The sequence below is a fragment of the Chelonoidis abingdonii genome, chromosome 11 (genome assembly GCF_003597395.2).
Source record: "Chelonoidis abingdonii isolate Lonesome George chromosome 11, CheloAbing_2.0, whole genome shotgun sequence".
In the NCBI taxonomy this organism is placed as follows: domain Eukaryota; kingdom Metazoa; phylum Chordata; order Testudines; family Testudinidae; genus Chelonoidis; species Chelonoidis abingdonii.
Window position 1 is genome coordinate 48,146,344 of NC_133779.1, and position 18,884 is coordinate 48,165,227.

Sequence of the window (18,884 nt, forward strand, 5' to 3'; positions counted from 1 at the left end):
GGTCCTGTAGATCCTCCCCTTAGGCTGGGGGGCGGAATCTGTTAGCAATGGGTGGGCTTCTGCCCGCCCAGTTCCCAGAACCCAATAGGTACAGGCTCTAATTGCTCATTGACTTGTTTAAGAACCTTAACACTTCATGCATAAAGGCCCCAGTCCTGCAAATGCTTAAACAGCTGTGTGACTTTACTTGCATGGATGATCCCATGGACTTTAATGGGACTACTCACAAGAATAAAGTCACACACATGCTTTTGGATCATGGCTTTGGAGAGGGAACATCCTTATTTGAGTTCTCTGCTAAGGCCATGATTAAAGGACCCCTCTCCTAGAACGAAGGAGTTTCACTCTATGTGGTTTCGCAGTGGTTAGAAACCACGGAATTCGGAGTTTTGAACCTTCTCACCCTCAAAGGTTCCAGAAGGTTCGGATTCAGGTTATTAGTTCTTGGGTCATCGCAAGGTGTGATTTCATACCTGAACCAAAACTGTCCATTGAAACCAATGGTTTTAGTACATCAGGCCCTGTCTTCTCACTGTCACTCACATAAATACAAGGGTTGTTTAAAAAAAAAAGTTTTACAAAACCTAAATTAACATAGAATTTATTTTTATTTGTATCACTTCCATTGTGCTTGGATGTGAACAGTCCCTGCAGCTCAAACACTGCAGCCTTTTCCTACAACAGATGGCAGGCAGGGAGGTGAAACTGACAAGACACTGGCTAGACACAAAAGTGAAACTGACTAAGCCCCTGATATGGGGTCCCAGTAGAAGATCTGGAGTCCCACTGATAACGCAAAGATGTCCTGCACAAAACAAGTTGCAGGGATGGTCTCCTACAGCCAAATCCTAACCTTGTGATTAAGAGGTTGACCTGGGACTCAGGTGATGTAGGGTCAAGGCCTGGCTCTGACACTGTCTCCCTGGGTGACCTTGGGAAAATCACTTAATCTCTCTGTGCTTCAGCTTCCTTCTGTAAAATGGGAAGAGTGGGCCATGGTGTGTCTCTGACTATGCATCTAGCGGGCACCCAAGACAATGCAGCCCTGATCTTGGTCAGGACCTCTATGTGGTACCTTGATACAAATGATAATAGTTAGATCCATCCATGCACAACCTCACCACCATAGGATCTGCCTGCAGCAACAAGGCCTTAGTCTGTTTCCATTTGCCCTGATGAGTGAAGAGCAAGAAAATAAAGCAAACCACATCTGCAGTGGCAAGTGAATTAGATGGTTTTACAACTCTGTTTTAATAATCTTAAGTATTACTGGCACTCACATATAGGATATTTGTGGCTTTTATTTACTGCATCACTTTTGTAACCCTGACAATGTCCCCTTTAATATTTCAATCAGACTCGCTAGAAATATTTTTTCATTTTCTCAGAAGGTCGCAGTCTGAGTCAAACCCGAGTTTAAGCACACACACGATGCCAAGCCGTAAGACACCTCCCCTTTAAAGGGTCACACGTATATTCCATTGGGTCTTTATTGCTTTTTCTTATCACTCCAGCACATACAATCCCCCTTGCACCTTCTGTAGGCACTATAAGTGCTGAGCCTCACAAGCCCTGTGTGTTTTGCAGGGGTTTCATAGTCTAGGCTGGACAGGTTCCCATATTCAGATGGATTTCCCATATCCAGAGGCTTAGAATATCCAGAGGCAGGGAAGCTTGCACGGCCAGATGCTGTAGGGTCTGCATAGCCAGAGACATTTGCATTGCCAGTTGTGGAGCGGTTTTTGTATCCATGGGCAGCAGGGCTCCCATATCCAGAGGTTGTATACCCAGAGAGACCAGGGCTTGCATATTCAGGTGTCTTTGTATTCCTGGCAGCAGGGGAGCTTGCATATCCAGAGGCAAAGGAACTGGTATATTCAGAGGTATATCCATGTGCTGAGGTTGAGGGACTGGCATGTTCAGAGGGGCTGGTATATTCAGAAGGGCTGGTATATTCAGAGGCTGAGAGGCTGGTATAGTCAGAAGGGCTGCTATATTCAGAGGTTGAAGAGGGGTTGGTATATTCAGAAGGGCTGGTATATTCAGAGGATGAAGGGCTGGTATATTCAGAGGATGAGAGGCTGGTATATTCAGAGGGGCTAGTAGATTCAGAGGTTAAGGGGCTGGTATATTCAGAGGGGCTGGTCGATTCAGAGGCTGAGAGGCTGGTGTATTCAGACGGGCTGGTAGATTCAGAGGAAGATTCAGGCGCTGCCGGTGGGGCCTGTCTCTTCAGCGAGCTTTGCAGAGCCCGAAGGGGCTGCATGGTCCCAGAGGGGGGTTGCACCGCCAGGTGCCGCGCCGAGGGGGTGCAAAGAGCCGGCGCAAGGCCCGGCTCCGGTCCCGACACCCTGCCCAGTCCCAAGCCCAGGCTCCGGGATCCACCCCCACGCCGGGGCGCCTGTGCGCAGCGCCTGCTCCGTGCGCTCCGGGGCGGAGCGGAGCGAGGCTGCAGCCGGAGCTGGATGTCCGGGCTCAGGGCGCTGCTGGGGCTCGGCCTGCTGGTCTCTTCGGGCTCCCGGCTGGTGGCGGCGGGCGGGGGGCGCTGCCCGGTGCAGCGGGGGCCTCCTGCGGGGATCTGGGGCGCAGCGCGGGCCGGGGGCGCAGGCCGGGGGCGCAGCAGCAGCGCCATGCAGAACCCGGGGCGCAGCGGGGTCAAGTACCTCAGGTAGCCCCCGGTCCTGCCCCCACCACGGGGAGGGAGCCTGCGGGGGGGCTGCGAAGATGGGGAAATGGGGAGGCTGCAGGGGAAAGGGCTGGGGAGGGAAATTCGGGAGGGGGGCTGCTGGGAGGAGATAGGAAATGGGGGGTGTAGGGGAAAGGGGGCGCTGCAGTGGAGGAGGGGAGGGGAGAAATAGGGGGGGCAGTAGGGGGAGGGGGCTGCGGCAGAGGAGAGGGGAAATTGGGTTGTAGGGGGAGAAGGCTGAAAGGGGGAGAGGGAAATGGGGGGCTGTGGGGGAAAGGGCCTTCAGGGGAGGAGAGGGGAAATGGGGGGCTGTAGGAGGAGATGAGGGCTGTAGGGGAGGAGAGGGGAAATGGGGGGCTGTAGGAGGAGATGAGGGCTGCAGGGGAGGAGAGGGGAAATGGGGGGCTGTAGAAGGAGATGAGGGCTGCAGGGGAGGAGAGGGGAAATGGGGGGCTGTAGGAGGAGATGAGGGCTGCAGGGGAGGAGAGGGGAAATGGGGGGCTGCAGGGGAGGAGAGGGGGATATGGGGGGCTGCAGGGGAAGGGAAATGGGGGACTGTAGCAGAGGAGAGGGGAAATGGGGCTGGTGGGGGAGGGAGTGCTGCAGGGCTCCAGGAGAGGAGCTGAGGGAGGTGGTTGTACTGCAGGGGATGGGGAAAGGAAGGAGGATAGTGGGGGTTCTGCAGGGACCTGGGGCACTTTTCGGAGATGGGGAATAGCCCATTTGTCAGGGACTGAGAGGAGGGGGAGGGGGTGTCATAGGTGGTTGCTGGTTGGAGAGAAAAAGTCTTAAAACTAGTTTAAAATATGGAGATTCAGGGGATGAAAACATCCCTATTTGTACCTATGCAGTGTGATTCTCTCTCTGTCCTCACCCCCGGGCCCCGAGTAATCGCTGCCTTTTTAAATTGCCTTTGGCTTTGCTTTTACAGTTTGGTAAAACAAACTCCCAGCCCTGAGGCACTAAAGCTCCCTGCAGATCAGTGGCCTGGCTTCAGCACTGGGGGTAAAGCGGCAGCTTCATCTAGCCTGTCCAACCTTTGGGTGCCTTTGTCATCTGAGGGAGCGATGCCTCTTGAGACAGTGGCTCCCTGGAGCAGTTTATCCCTGTTATGAAAGGGAACGTAAAAGCTGAGTATCTGGGTAACCGGAGCAGCACCTGGATCTCGGTGGGGTTAGGCCGGGATTTGACACACGCCTCAGTACGTGTGACATTTAGCACAGGCATTCCACCGGCTTCTGAAGCTCGATTGTTGCCAGGGACAGGATGCTGGGCCCATTGATCTGATCTCCAGAGAGTTGAGTGGTCAGGGCTGGCAGGGCCAGAGCCAGGTGGCCGGAATGGCTGGATCAGTGATCATGCCACAGTCAGGCTGGAGGTGCAATTCTCCATGAGTGTCGGGGAATCAGTGCTCTGATCTGGCGTTGCAAATCTGGCGTCCCGTGAAGGAAACAGACGTGTGTGATCATGCGGGGGTTGTTAATTAGAATCGGTCAATACCTGGAATTTGCATCCCACGGGAAATGCCAAGACTTCGTTTTTAACCCAAATAGAAATCTTGGCCTTTTTTTGCAAAATGAAATATTCCAAAAGATTTCCTGTGGCCCTCCTTGAGACAGTTCGTGTTCCCACAAACATGTGATTCGATTTGTACATTTTCATATGAAAGTGGAAAGGGTAAAGTTCAAAGGAAACACTTTGATCACTTCCCAGGTAAAATATCAGCGTTGGTACATTCCCACAGAATACTCCGGTGTCTCCGAATCAGCATTTTTCCCAACAGAAAAAAATGTTCTGTTGGAAGATTTCCAACCAGCTCTGTTATTCCTACGGGGCTCTGATCTCAGCAAGAGCCAGCTGAGAAACGCTAGGCCGGGGGTTCTCGAACTGTGTGTGTGTCGTGAGCTGTCAGCCTTTGCCTCCAGCATTTATAATGGTGTTAATATGTTAAAAAGTGTTTTTCATTTATAAGCGGGGTTGCACTCAGAGGCCTGCTATGTGAAGGGGTCACCACTACCAAAGTTTGAGAACCCCCTGCACTAGGCACACCCCAGCAGTGTCAAGACGTTTGATGGTGGAGATCCCGAGGAAGATAGGCAGGATGTAAACCAGGAGAGATTGCGAGTGAGTCAGGGATGGTGGATAATACTTGCGGTGATTGGGATGGTGAAGCTGTTACACGTGTAACTTGCGGCCTGGCTTCACTGCAAAATTAGCTGGAGCAGGGGTTGGCAACCTGTGGCACGCATGCCAAAGGCAGCCCACGAGCTGATTTTTAGTGGCACTCTGCTGCCAGCTGGGGTCCCGGCAGCTGCCCCCTGAGCCTGCTGCCTGCCTGGATGGACGGAACCCCGGGCTAGCAGCAGGCTGAGCGGGGCCGGCGGCCAGGACCCCGGCTGGCAGGAGTTGGCGGACGGAACCCCAGACTGTCTGGGGTTCCATCTGCTGCTCACCCTGCTGGTCTGGGGCTCTGTCTACCGACCCCTGCCAGCCGGGGTCCTGGCCGCTGGCCTCGCTCAGCCCACTGCCAGTCTGGGATTCTGTCCACCAGCCCCTGTAAATGTAAAATGTATTACTGGCATGTGAAACCTTAAATTAACTTAGACTTGGCACACCACTTCTCAGAGGGTGCCGACCCCTGAGCTGGAGTGATCTGCAACTCTTGAGTCAGCCTTGTTCAAGCGAGAGCAGCCACAGTGCAAAATAACCCTTGCATGGCGGTGCCCATGCGGGTGCTGCTCACTCGTGGGTGATGCAAAGTCTGCTGGGCTCCTTAGTGCTGCAGGGAGCTGAGCTGCTCTCTGAATTCCTTCCCAGTGCCTTGTGGGGGATCTTGCCTGTCCTTTCGGGCTGCACGGGGGGAACTGTGGGATGGTACTGGAGGACCAGCTGCTCTCGAGTGGCGGTGTGAGCTGGGTGGTCCTGTGCTAACAGCAGCGAAGACAATCCCTTCAATCACACACGCCTGGTGGCTCATGTCGTTTGCTTCTCCTCTCAGCCAGGAAGAAGCACAAGCCATCGATCAAGAGCTCTTCACGGAGTACAAGTTCAGCGTCGACCAACTCATGGAGCTGGCGGGGCTGAGCTGTGCGACGGCCATTGCCAAGGTGAGCACTGCACACCTGGGTTCCCCCTGTTCTCGGGGAGCCCCGCCCGTCCCGATCCAGCCATGACCATCCAGGGAGGGGAGGGAGCTCTGTGCAGGCCCTGAAGGTAGCGGCGTGGCCCCTTGCAGCTCCTGCAAGTGATTGACCCAGGGTTGTAAATGAGGTTCTTAGATCAGTTTGCCCTGGGAAGCAGCTTCCTGGGTTTATAAGGGTGTATCTGCCATCCCAGAGCACGAGACTAAACATAGCAGGATCATCTCTCCCTCTCTCTCACACACATGTGCATGCAGGCCACTGTAATGCAGCCACCTCTGGGGTGGAGGCTGCCAGCTAGGCAGCATGGCAGGGTGCATCGTTATCTGGGCTTTTGGCAAGCAGCACAGATACCTTGGAGGTGGCATTATCAGCGCATCTCTCTGTGGTCGGTTACAGGGCTCCGATCCCTGCTACCCCAACTGTTCCTACCAATGGCCTGTTGTGCTGTTTAACTGAAGCCTGTTCTTTTCTCCCGCGCAGGCCTATCCACCCAGCTCCTTCACCAAAAGCCCGCCCGCGGTGCTGATCGTCTGTGGCCCGGGGAATAACGGAGGGGACGGCTTGGTTTGTGCCAGGCACCTGAAAATGTTTGTGAGTAATGCTGGCAAAATGTGCCAGCCCTGGAGCTCAAGTCCTCTCTGCCCAGAGCAGATACAGCAGGAGTGGGGGGCTGCAGGGCATGCAGGAGTGAGCTAGACGATGCCTGGGAACCTCCCTGCTCCATTCAGCTCTTTGGCTGAGATGTTCCTTAGGGGACCCGTTCCTTTAGGACGGACCAGCCTCCCTTTCTCGCATACGGATTTTTCAGCGAGCAGCCCTGGGTGAAGTTCTGTCGACACGCTGTGCACCGGGGTGCTTCGTCGGCCCTGGGCACAAGGGTGTAGCTCTGGACGAGAGAGGAGGAGCTTAGGGGAACCATAGGGATAGAGAGGAGGCTGAAGTGTGTGGTGTTTGTTTGACCTGATACATCCAAGCCCCAGGCAGGTGACACTAGCTGTGGGTCTGTGCTGGGAATCAGCCCCAGTGACCACACTGGGGCGTCGCTTGGAATTGTTCTGTCCCTGCAGGGCTACGAGCCGAGCGTGCATTACCCCAAGCGGCCTGGCAAAGCTCTGTTTGAAGGGTTGACGACTCAGTGCCAGAAGATGGACATTCCCTTTCTCTCAGAGTTCCCATCAGAGGTAGGGCGCGTGGCCGGTAGCCCTAAAATATCCAGCAGTTACTTTCGTCCTGTCTTGGTCCATTTCACGGCTTCGGTTGTATACGCCTCACTGCCCAAAATAGGGGAGAGAGGCTCACGTGCCAGATGCATACCAAGGGTTGGTTTCCTCATCTGGGTTCGATTCTGCAGCCTATGGCGATGACCTAGGCTGACTTCCTGTAGCAAGGTTAAATCATTAATATTCACCAAGTGCTTTGGGATCTCAAGGAAGAAGGGGAAGCGAAGTGTCAAAGGGGAAAGGCTACAGGATGGAGCGTCTCTTTGTCCTGGGTTTCTACAGCACCTAACAAGCTGGGGAGCTGCTCCACGACAGGGCTTTCAGGCACCACTGCACTACCAGTAAATCCAGTTATAGTGGGAATGAGCAACGTGGGTTTATTACGTGCTCGTGGGCATCTCTGTGGTGCTTGTCGCCGCAGCTTCTGCACGTTCCCTATATCCCTGACAATGTGCCTGGTGCTGCCACCGAATTATCTGGAGAACAGGGAGGGGGGGTGTAAATGACTGGGCCGCAGTCTGCTCTGTTATCCTGGTGTAAATCAGGAGTCACTCCACTGAAGTCGGTGCGTTTAGACTGGTGTAGCTGGGCTCTCCTCCTACAAAGATACTGGGCTTGATCCTCCTTTCCCGTATGCCAGTCTAACGTCAATGGAGCAACTCCTGCTTTACGCACGAGGTTAGACTAAGGCCCTTTGTATTTAGCTTGTCACCCTGGATTTACCTGGCTTGAGCTCAGCCCTCCCCAGTATAAATCCATGCAGTTACTTCAGATTTACGCCAGTCTGAGACCAGGATCTGGCCCCGTTGGAGATGCTGGAACTTGATGTTCCTTGCCTAGATATGCTCTGTGGTGTGCATGTGCTGGGGAGGGTGGGTAGGTGGGATCCTGCTGTTTTAAGCTCCTGACCCATTTGCCTGCAGGCTATGCTGATTGATGAGCTGTATGGCTTGGTGGTGGATGCTATTTTTGGATTCAGCTTCAAGGGAGCCGTGCGGGAACCTTTCAGCAGCATCCTCGGGACCTTGGAGCAAGTCACTGTCCCCATCGCCAGCATCGATATCCCCTCTGGTTCGTTCTGTTCCGGCGCTGTCCGGACCCTTTGGCATCCATTAACTTTTCTCTCGATCACATTGGCTGCATCAGCAGGGTTGTTATGTTCCTAGTGGGCCTCTAAGGTCGTTGTGACATGCTGAGCTTTGCAGAGATGTCACTGGTTGGGACAGCAGCAGATTGCTGGGTTATCCCAGGCTTCTGCTGTGAAGATTTGTACTATCGATTTAAACTCACTGGGCCAGCCAAATCCCAGGCCCCAGCTGGGGCCAGTGCCTGAGGCTTCAGGGGATGGTATGATGGGATAGTCTAATTTTAGCAATTAATTTGGCAATTGATCTTTGATTATCAGCAGGTAAGTATGCCCAGTGGTCTATGATGGGATGATAGATGGGGTGGGATCTGAGTTACTACAGAGAATTCTTTCCTGGGTGCTGGCTGGTGAGTCTTGCCCACATGCTCAGGGTTTAACTGATCGCCATATTTGGGGTCGGGAACGAATTCTCCTCCAGGGCAGATTGGCAGAGACCCTGGAGGCTTTTTCCCCTTCCTCTGCAGCATGGGGCACAGGTCACTTGCTGGAGGATTCTCTGCAGCTTGAGGTCTTCAAACCACAATTTGAGGACTTCAGTAACTCAGACATAGGTTAGGGGTTTGCTACAGGAGTGGGTGGGTGAGATTCTGTGGCCTGCATTGTGCAGGAGGTCAGACTAGATGATCATAATGGTCCCTTCTGACCTTAAAGTCTATGAGTCTATAACACACTTGGTCAGTGGGCAGTGCCGGTAGGGCAGGGAAAGTGAGAATTCCTTCTTGACTGTTGCCAGTTTGTGCCCTGAGAGTGAATTCACAAGCTGGCTTTGTTGCGTCAGCTGGTATTTGCTTTGTCAGCTGTCATGTTAGTCGGCGTGAGGTTACTGTGCTGAACTGGGACTCAGGAAAAGCAGGCTCCAAGTCCCAGCTCCATGTGACCGTGGACAGATCTCTCCGTGCCTCAATTCCCCAGCTATAAAATAGGAGTAAATCCTTTCTCTCCCCCCCCGCCCTTCTGCAGCACCTAGCACAGTGGGGCCCTGATCTCAGCAGGGGTTTCTAGGTGCTCCCGTAATGCACAGAAGAGACATTCTGGGAGTTGTTCAGAGGAGAATTGAGCCATGCATATTCCATGGGGAACTAGTAACGCTCTTACGAGTCACGTCAGGGAAGCTCTTCAGACATGGCAGGGAGTTCGCCTGGAGTGGGACTGACTTGGCTAACTGGCTCCCCCTTGGTTTTTTTTCAGGCTGGGATGTGGAGAAAGGCAGCCCTGATGGCATCCAGCCCGACATGCTCGTTTCTCTCACTGCCCCCAAGAAGGCTGCGCAGCATTTTGCTGGCCGCTATCACTTCCTGGGGGGCAGGTTTGTGCCAATGGCTCTGCAGCAAAAATACTCACTTAATCTGCCGCCCTACCCCGAGACTGACTGCATCCTGCAGTTACCCTAGCCAGGGCCAGGCAGGATTGGCTTTATCCAAAATCTGAATGAGAGGGGGGTATTGGATTGTGAAGCAGAGACGAATCCTGCCCAGTGTTTGACTGAATCAATTAGGCGTTTGGGGGGGCGGGGGGGGGCGCTAGCTTTGCTGCACAAGTAGGGCCTGGTTCTGTAAAGCGCCTTTGACTTGCGCTGATCTGATGGGTGGGGGCGCTCAGCACCTTGTTTGGTGCTAGGAAATCCCCGGCATAGCTCTGCCTGGTGTGTGCAAAGCCAGCTGTGGTCGGCACATGGGTGCTAGGGATTGTGCTTGGTCTGACTCAATGCCCTTTGCAGTCAGCGGGAGGCTTTCTGTGGGCTTTGGATCAGAACCGAAGGGTTAAAGTTCATTAAGGGTGAGGGTGTATTTGTTGGGAGTTACAGGTAGGTCTAGGAAGGGAGCTCTGACGCTAACTCTGTTTAATATACTACACACGAAAAGGTCTGCGTTCCACAGGCTTTCCAGCTGTAGCGACCTCTGATGTGTATATAAAATCCACCTTTTCTCTACAATAAAAGATTTATTGATGCTAAAAATCTCTCTGAATTGACCTTTCCTTCCCCCTCTTCCCATCCATTCTTATGCAACTGACCCATGCTGCAAACATACCATGGGTGAAACCCTGGCTCCCTGAAGTCTGCAGCAAAACTCCCCCGCCATTACTGATGTTGCAACCGCTGATGGGAAGCAACAGCCAGAAATGGGATTTCTAACAATGCAAAAGCTGGAGAATTGAGGTATTCACAAGTGGCATGATCAGCTGATTCCCTTGCAAGGCAGAGCCCTGCTCAGTGCTGAGTGGTATTTTTCGTCTCCTCTTTGCTCTGCCTTGTCTGAGGTCAAAGGGTTTGTCTACACAGCCACTACTGTGCAGTGAAGCTGCTGCACAGTAACGTCCCATGTGGACACTGCTGCAATGCACTGAAAGTGCCTCACGCAGTAACTTGCTGTGTGAACAAGCCCTAAGAGCATCTGCTTCCGGCTGGGCTCCAGCAGCATCAGGGTTAGATCCCGGAGGAGGAAAAAAAAACCCCACCCCGGCTATAAACTCCCCAGTGGCTCTTTTCCAGCAGTCGGACACTAGCCATGTCTTTCCAGCCAGGTACCTGTGTGCAGAGTGGCCCCCTTGGGGAAAAGGGTGGGCCCGTTAACCCCTGCAGCCAAAGGGGGGCTAAGAGCAGTTGCAGAGTGACTGGGAAGAGGCCCCGCAGATGAATGCCTGCGGGTGGCACCCCCCTCAAACAGGATGAGCCCTCGTTCACTGCACCTTCCTCTTTTTCTTCTTTTTGGCCCTTTCCCTGGGACTGTCCCGGTCCATCCTCCCCTCGGGCGCCTCCCTTGAGTCCAGCAACTCACTCTCCAAACCCTCCGCCACTTCCTCCTTCTCTTTCTTCTTCCTCCTCTTCCTGGCCCGCCTCTCCTCCTCCTCGGCACAACCCCCCCTCTCTTTGGATCTCTTCCGCTTTTTCTTCTTGGCTTTCTGCTGCCTCTCAGCCAGGTTGCTGCTTTCCGGGGCCGAGGCACCTGCCACTGCCTCCTGCTGACGCTCTGGGGCGCTGCCTCTGGGAGCCTCCTTCTGGCTGTACTTAGCCAGGAAGGCTCGCTCTTGCTCCTCGAGTCGGGCCAGCTTGGCACTCATGGTCAGACCGTGACGGGCTCCCCTGGGAAGAACGCACCAGACAGGGCAGGTTAATGACAGCCTGAGAAGAGATCGAGCCTAGGCCTGGGAGACCTGCAACCGCCCTCTCGTAAGTCAGCCCTGCAATGTATCCTCCCCGCTTCCGCTACAGTTGCATCCGACAGACTCTCAGCTGGATACTGGCTGCCTCAGGATGCTGGGGACTAGCCTGTTTTCTAGTGCTTGTGGCAGCCACACACCCCTTCCTTGGGCCTGAACTGGACTCCAGCTATTCCCCAGGTTGGGCTAGCAAAGCAGGAGGGCCAAAGGGGGAAGGATAGCTCAGTGACTATTGAGCATTGGCCTGCTAAACCCAGGGTTGTGAGTTCAATCCTTGAGGGGGCCATTTAGGGACCTGGGGCAAAGATCTGTCTGGGGATTGGTCCTGCTTTGAGCAGGGGGTTGGACTAGATACTCCTGAGGTCCCTTCCAACCCTGATATTCTGTGCGTTGAAGTGTTGGACGGGTTAGAACAGGTCATGCTGCCAGGGCCAACTCGTTAGCAGGGAGCTGGGGCAATATGCCACCGGGGGCAGCACACAGGGTCTGAGCTCCCACCGTACTCAGAGATGGGGACAGGTTCCTGAGATGTGGAATCAAACAGAACCACCCGCCCCAGCTCAGCCTACTCTGGATAGTCCCCCAGCCTGGAAGGCTATAGTCCAGGACCCTTAAAAGTCCACCTGAGCTGCAGGAAAGGCAGGTCATTCAGTAGAACTCCCCCCCCACCATGCTGGATAATGGAAGGCACCAGGGCTGGAAGGGATCCTGGTGCAATAGAGGGAAGGGGTGGCGTTCCAAGCCAACACTAGCGATGTCTTTCCGCCCACTTACTTGTGTGCGGTGCGGCCGCCGCAGGCTCGGACCAGCTCCTCATCTGTCAGCCTAGGGGAGAGAGAAGACAGTTTGCAGCAGGGATCTCTGGGGTGCTAACTGCTAGAGGGGTCATGCGCTGCAGTGCTTCTGTAGGCCGAGCTGTATATCCAAGGGGAGGGAGCAGCTTAGGACACTGCCGCCTGCGATACGCATAAGGCAACAGCGGAGGAGAGATTCCCTCAGTGGAAACCAGGCGTTCCTTGTTTTCCGGTTGTCCCCAGGACTGAATGAATTAGAGGTTGGCTGGGGGTGGGGAAGGCCGCCCCACTGCAGCTGCCAGCAAAGCTGGGATGGGGGTAATCAGGGCATGCACCCCATGGTGTACAATTCAGCGGGCCCATGGGCTCACCCTGTCCCCCATCCCGCCCCTACTGGACACAAAGGGACAGCTTGCAAGTCCCAGCGAGGAGGGGAGAACTGGCCATTTCGCTCCTAGGGGGCCACTGAGAAGCCAAGTCCTCCACGCCCCCAGAGAAATGGTTCAGTCCCCAGGCAAACCCTGAGCTCTCTGCCAAGTCGGGGTGGGGAGGAAGACCCAGCAGGGATCTTGACCCCCCCCTTGCATGTGGCACAAGGACTCCTGCTGCACTGCTGAGGACAGATGTGAGGGGAACGACAGCTCTAAGACAAGGGAAATCAGCTAGTCATGGGATGACACAGCAGTCACAGGGCCTACTGTGGAATCAGATCAAAGTAGGACTGTCCCGTCCCCAACCTCCTTGGGGTCCAGTCTGTTCTCACAGGATCTGGCCCTCTGAGCAGAGATGTGTCCCGTGGCCGGTGCCTTTAGCACGTGGCCCAGCCCAGAGGCTCAGAACAGCCACTTCCTGCCCCCACGGGCACTTACTTCCTAGCACTAGACAGGTCCAGTTTCTCCTCCTCATCCTCGCTGCTCTCAGAGGTGGAAACCTGCTCTGTTGGCTCCTCCCCTCCTGCCGTCAGCGTGGCTGCCTGGGACGGAGACAAGTGCAGTCAGAAATCACCGCGCTGGAGACACCCCCACCACCCCACCGTCCGTGCTGCAGGTGTAGGGAAAGCTAGTTGGAGGGTGGGGGAGTAGGGGTTGCATTAGTCCAGAGGGGTAGCGTTGCAGATTAGACTGAAAGTCAGGACTCCTGGGTTCTATCCCCAGCTCTGCTTCTCTGGGTAGCCTTGGACACAAGCGATGGTCTCTTTCTGGGCCTCAGTTTCCCCATCCCCACATCTATGCACAATTCAGGAAGGGTGGTGAGAAACCGGAGAGGGTTCAGAGAAGAGCCGCAAGAATGATTAAAGGATTAGAAAACGTCCCATGTGTGACTGAGCTGCTTGAGTCTACCTATTTAGTGTAACAGAGGCAAGGCATGACTTGATCACAGTCTATACAGATCTACATGGGGAACAAATACTTAATCATAGGCTCTTCCATCTAGCAGAGGAAGGTCTAAGATGAGCCAAGGGCTGGAAGCTGCAGCTACACAAGCTCAGACTGGAAATAAGATGAACCTTTTGAATAGAGAGAGTCATTACCCACTGGGAGGATTTACCAAGGGGTGTGGGACAGTCTCCATCACTGGCAGGTTTTAAATCAAGATGGGAAGATCTGCCCTAGCAATGACTTTGGGGCAGCTCTCTGGCCTGGGTTATCCAGGAGGTCAGACCCCAGAGTCAACTGCATTTCAGCACAGGAAGCATGATCCCTGTGCACCGTTGCTATGTGCTGTCAGACTTCTGCCCTGTTTTACCCCAGAGGCAGCGGCATTTCAGAGCTCAGTGAGCGAACCCTATGCTGCATCCTTATACGCTACCACACTCCACCCCAGAGGGGGCTGCATTTCAACACTGGGTGGGCAATCCCTGCGCAGCGTCACTATGCGCTGCTGGACAGTTGGCTCATTTCACTCCAAAGGTGGCTGCAGTTCAGCAGCAGCTGAACCATGTGTGTAGTGGTGGGATCTTTCAGGATAGAAGGCACTACAGAAATGCAAGACGCTATAGCCAAAAGCGTAGGAGCCTGTCTGCAGTGAAGGGAAATCCTGAACACTGACCGGCATGCCCTATTACCTTCACAAAGCGGCCGTACAGCATGCTTCTGGCACTGGGTGCCTTGCGGGGCTTCTTGTTGCTGATCTCCCCGTCATGCTCAGAGAGCTTTTTCATTTGGACGCCATCCTGGGAGATTTAAACAGGCACTGTGTGATCAGCCAGGCCTCACAAGAGCCACTGGTTAGTTTAATTACATGCTCCATATTTCATATTTACATACTGTTAATCATAGAACTGTAGAAGTGCAGGACTGGATGGGACCTCAAGAGGTCATCTAGTCCCATCCCCTGCACTCCCGGCAAGACTATGTCATAACCAGACCATTCCTGACAGGTGTTTGTATTCGTATCTGTATTGCAGTACTGCCTAGGAGCCCTGGCCCAGGGCCCCATGGTGCTAGGTGCTGTACAAACACAGAACAAAGAAAGAGTCTCAGTCCCAAAGAGCTTCCAATCTAAGTATGAGACAGGAGATGATCGGTGGATACACTCACATGGAGGGATTTTGGGGGGAGGGTAAGGAGACAATGCCACTCAGTAAGATGGACACCAGCTGCCTAACAGTTCTGGAGTTTTTCTGTTAGCATCATGGTAAAGGAGAGAGTTCAATCTCAAATCACTTTGTCAAGGTGGCTCGGTATCTCTGTTTTAGAGATTGCGTGCCTCAGTTTCCCAGAGGGAGAACACCATGTCTGAGCCAGCACAGCGAATCAGTGGCGGCGGCAAAAAGAGAAAGCCGGTGTCCTGCCACCCAGCCCAGAACCTTTCCACATGAGACCCTTGGACCAGTGGGCAGAAAGGAAATTAATAATCAACTGTAATGTTTTTCCTGATTACTGGTCCAAGGATGGTCTTGTGGTTATGGTACAGGTGGAGCCTCAGGACTCCCAGCTCCTACACTCCCAGCTCTGGCACCACGGCCCTGGACAAATCATAGCACCTGTCTGTGCCTCAGTTTCCCCATCCTTAAAAAAGGGATGCCTATACTGATCCCCCTTTGTAAACCCCCTTTTGTAAAGCCCAGCATCTCATCAGATCAGGCCCGTGATGCATCTTCCTTAAGAACATATGTGATAGTCACCACCAGTACTGAACCAGGGATCTCCTGAGCAAAAATCACGAGTCACGCCAGATTGAGCTAAGGAGCCAGGCTCTGTAGCAGGGGGCTGTAACAGACACCTAACATCAGAGGACTGGCCACACTGAGCGGCGAGTTCCAGGAGCTCTGTTCATTATAGCTTTGGCCAGGGAAAACACCCAAAGCGCTTTTGGAGAAGTGAGCAGGGTTCAGCTTTGTTCTGGGAGGGCATCTCCTATACAACCACATCTGTAGCCTTGCGTCGGCCGCTCTTCGTCAATCCCATCTAGCTCTGAGCACATAGATCAAGATGTCCAGCCTTCCCTGATCCCCCCAACCCCTAATCCCCCCCTTTACCTGCCCAGCCTCCACCGAGATGTTTGCAGCCGACTTGTTGAAGAGGTGATCCCACCAATGGAAAGTGAACTGCTCTGCTGGGTCGTGACCCACCTGAGTTGGAAAAAAAGGGTTAAAAAACCCTGTCTTGCTCCCCATCAGGATCTGCTGATCCAACACAGCTGTCGGGATCCTTCCCAACCCAGTCTGGCTCTAGATCCCCCTTTATTTACAAAGCAAAGAGCTTTTGCAAGTGTGGGACATTCAAGGAGCTTGAGGCGTATGCGTGTGCAAGGGAGGGCCCTGGGCTGGCAATGGGGGGGGACAGCTCAGCCCAGGGGGAAGCCAGTTTAAAGCCAATCCCATCTGTTGGCCTAGCAGGGGTTGGGGGAGAAGCCAAGGCAGCGGAACCAGCTCTGGGAGGGAAGGCAGCAGAGAAGGAGCAGCTGATTCTCTTTTGCCAATCTAGAAGCAGCGCTGATGGAACGGCATCAGGTTTGGCAAGGAGAGCCTTTGAAAGATAGATATAAAGGGGGCCTGGAGGGGGCCTTCATCGCCTCAATTGCCCCCACACACCCCAAAAGAAATCTTGCAGGGGAGAAAAATAAGACAAACCCACAATTTCAACAGACCTCCCCCACTAGGAACTGGGCTGAGACCCATCAACCTCATTCCATGCAGGCCCAAGGAGCAGCCAGATGGCAAACGAGCAGGATCTAAACAGCCTATTCGCAGTCCCCGGAGTCATCCGGCCCCCAGAGAACTCCACCTACGTACAAGGCCAAGGGGGCACCACATTATACAGCCTAGAGCAGGGGTCAGCAGCCTTTCAGAAGTGCTGTGCTGAGTCTTCATTTATTCACTCTGATTTAAGGTTTCGCGTGCCAGTCATACATTTTAACGTTTTTAGATGGTCTCTTTCTACAAGTCTATAATATAACTAAACTATTATTGTTATTTAAAGTAATTACAGTTTTGAGAATGTTTAAGAAATTTCATTTAAAAAATTAAAATGCAGAGCCTCCCGGACCGGTGGCCAGGACCTGGGCAGTGTGAGTACCACTGAAAATCAGCTCACGTGCCGCCTTTGGCACCCGCGCCATAGGTTGCCTACCCCGGCCAAGAGGTACTGACGATAAGTTTTCCTTGTACAGACCCAGGTCTTCCTTACCCCAGCTGTGTCGCATTTCACTTTCACCTTGATGGCTTCAGAGATGCCGTTCTCTTGCTTCCCCAGCCCTCTGCCTAGAGAGAGCACAGCAAGATAAATGCAGGACTTCTCTCACATTAACGGCTCCTGGAGGGGTCGTAGGTAGAGATCGAACCCACAACCTCTTGATCCAAAAAACACAAGCCCCAGCTTCTTAAGCTGAAAGACTAACCAGCAGCAGAACAATAAACCTCTTCCACTGCTCAGGCACTAGAAAGGAACAAGGCTCCAACAGGCATCTTGCACAGAAATGGAAAACCCAGCGCAGCCAAGAGTCACAAATTGTGAGAACAAGCATCACCAGATTGGATCAGCACTGAGATCCTCCTAATCCAGTGTTCTGTGCCCAACAGTGGCCAGCACCAGCTGCTTCAGAGGAGAGTGCAAGAAACCCTTCACTGTTGGAATAACCTGTTCCTGGGCAAGGTTTCCTCCTGACCCTCGTAAGTCAAAGATTGTCTTAAACCCTGAGCATGATTATAATTTTGGCCACCCTTACTGTCTACATCCACACTCAATCCTTCGCTGAATCTGGGCCTCAATGATCTTGTGGTAAGGAGTTCTGCAGTCCAATGGCATGTTGTATGAACAAGTTATTTGCATGTATCAGTTTTGAATGTGCCATGTTTCAATTGTATTGAGAGACAGGAAACAAAGGAGCTCCCAATCCACCTCCTCCAGATCAATCATTATTCTGTGCACCTGGTTTTTGGATGTGTCAAGTCCATACCTTGTTTCCAGCCATGTCTCTGTAACTGCTGCTCTGCAAACTTCATCCCCCTGGTCTTATTCTTGGGAGAGCCGTTCATGATGGAGTCAGGTTGCTATTCTAAAGCTTGATGTTACTTGAACCCTGCAGCTTCCAGGCCTCCCTGTGCATCACTCTATCATAGGAAGGTGGCGCATAATTACACATGCTGAAATGACCTTTTGCATTGTGCAGCACCCATTGCCAATGGCCTATAAGCCTAGAGGCAGTGTGGCCTAGTGGACCAGGACTCAGAAAACCTGGGCTCTATTCCCAGTTCCTACTGTGTGACCATGCGTAAGCGATTGCACTTCCCTGTGGCTCAGTTTCCCCATCTGTAAAATGGGGACAATGATACTGACCTCCTTTTTAATGGGCTCTTCGCAAGAAACCAGAAGAGCAACACCTGTCCTACCCAGTGCCCCTCATCCCATGTGAACAGCTGGCCACAGCCCATCAAAACTGATCTGTCCTATCCAAATGGGAGATCAAATCCAGGGAAAGCAAGACAAGGGGAGCCAAGTACAGCATCCAACCCTTCGCACCCCCCTCCTGCTGACCCCCTATATACCCCCCACTAGCTCTCTGTCCCTAACAATGCCAGTTCCCCAGCCCCTCGGATTCCCATCCAACCCCCACCCTAGAGATCCCCCCAGCCCCTCCCCCTAGGTCTTCAACTCCCCATCCAGCCACCTTCAGCTCTCCAGCTCCCCCCTTCAACTCTCCAGCTCCCCATCCAGTCCTCTCCAGCCCCTCCCCCTTCAGCACTCCAGCGCCCTGGATCCCCATCCAGCGCTCTCCAGCCCCCCACCTTCAGCTCTCCAACCCCCCAGGTCCCCATCCAACCCTCTCCAGCGCTCCCTTCAGCTCTCCCGCCCCCCAGCTCCCCATCCAGCCCTCTCCAGCCCCCCACCTTCAGGTCTCCAACCCCCCAGCTCCCCATCCAACCCTCTCCAGCCCCCCTTCAGCTCTCCAGCCACCCACCTTCAGTTCTCCAGTCCCCCGGATCCCCATTCAGCCCTCTCCAGCTCCCCTTCAGCTCTCCAACCCCACAGTTCCCCATCCAGCCCTCTCCAGCCCACCACCTTCAGCTCTCCAACCCCCCAGCTCCCCATCCAGCCCTCTCCAGCCCACCAACTTCAGCTCTTCAGCTCCCCATCCAACCCTCTCCAGCCCTCTCTTCAGCTCTCCAGCCCCACAGCTCCCCATCCAGCCCTCTCCAGCCCCCCCTTCAGCTCTCCAGCCCCACAGCTCCCCATCCAACCCTCTCCAGCCAACCCCTGCTTCACCCCTCTGCGGCCCTGCCTGAAGCCAGCC

General features: G+C 53.9%; 2 protein-coding genes across 2 annotated transcripts in view; one reads left to right on the plus strand and one right to left on the minus strand.

Annotated features, from left to right (window-relative positions):
* The first annotated feature begins 2,431 nt into the window (after positions 1-2,431).
* Positions 2,432-10,153, plus strand: NAXE (NAD(P)HX epimerase). Its single transcript, XM_032792130.2, has 6 exons — positions 2,432-2,668; positions 5,685-5,793; positions 6,310-6,420; positions 6,897-7,010; positions 7,973-8,120; positions 9,385-10,153. The coding sequence occupies exons 1-6, from the start codon at positions 2,466-2,468 to the stop codon at positions 9,585-9,587; spliced, it is 888 nt and encodes a 295-aa protein (XP_032648021.1). The 5' UTR covers positions 2,432-2,465; the 3' UTR covers positions 9,588-10,153.
* The window catches only part of GPATCH4 (G-patch domain containing 4), a 9,181-nt gene continuing 423 nt past the window's right edge, over positions 10,127-18,884 (minus strand). Inside the window, exons 2-8 of the mRNA XM_032792129.2 lie at positions 17,550-17,703; positions 16,781-16,854; positions 15,631-15,723; positions 14,215-14,322; positions 13,019-13,122; positions 12,130-12,180; positions 10,127-11,278 (exon numbers count right to left, since the gene is read on the minus strand). Coding sequence (XP_032648020.1) covers positions 10,876-11,278; positions 12,130-12,180; positions 13,019-13,122; positions 14,215-14,322; positions 15,631-15,723; positions 16,781-16,854; positions 17,550-17,628 — 912 coding nt within the window. The 5' untranslated portion in view covers positions 17,629-17,703 and the 3' untranslated portion in view covers positions 10,127-10,875. The remainder of the gene's footprint in view (positions 11,279-12,129; positions 12,181-13,018; positions 13,123-14,214; positions 14,323-15,630; positions 15,724-16,780; positions 16,855-17,549; positions 17,704-18,884) is intronic.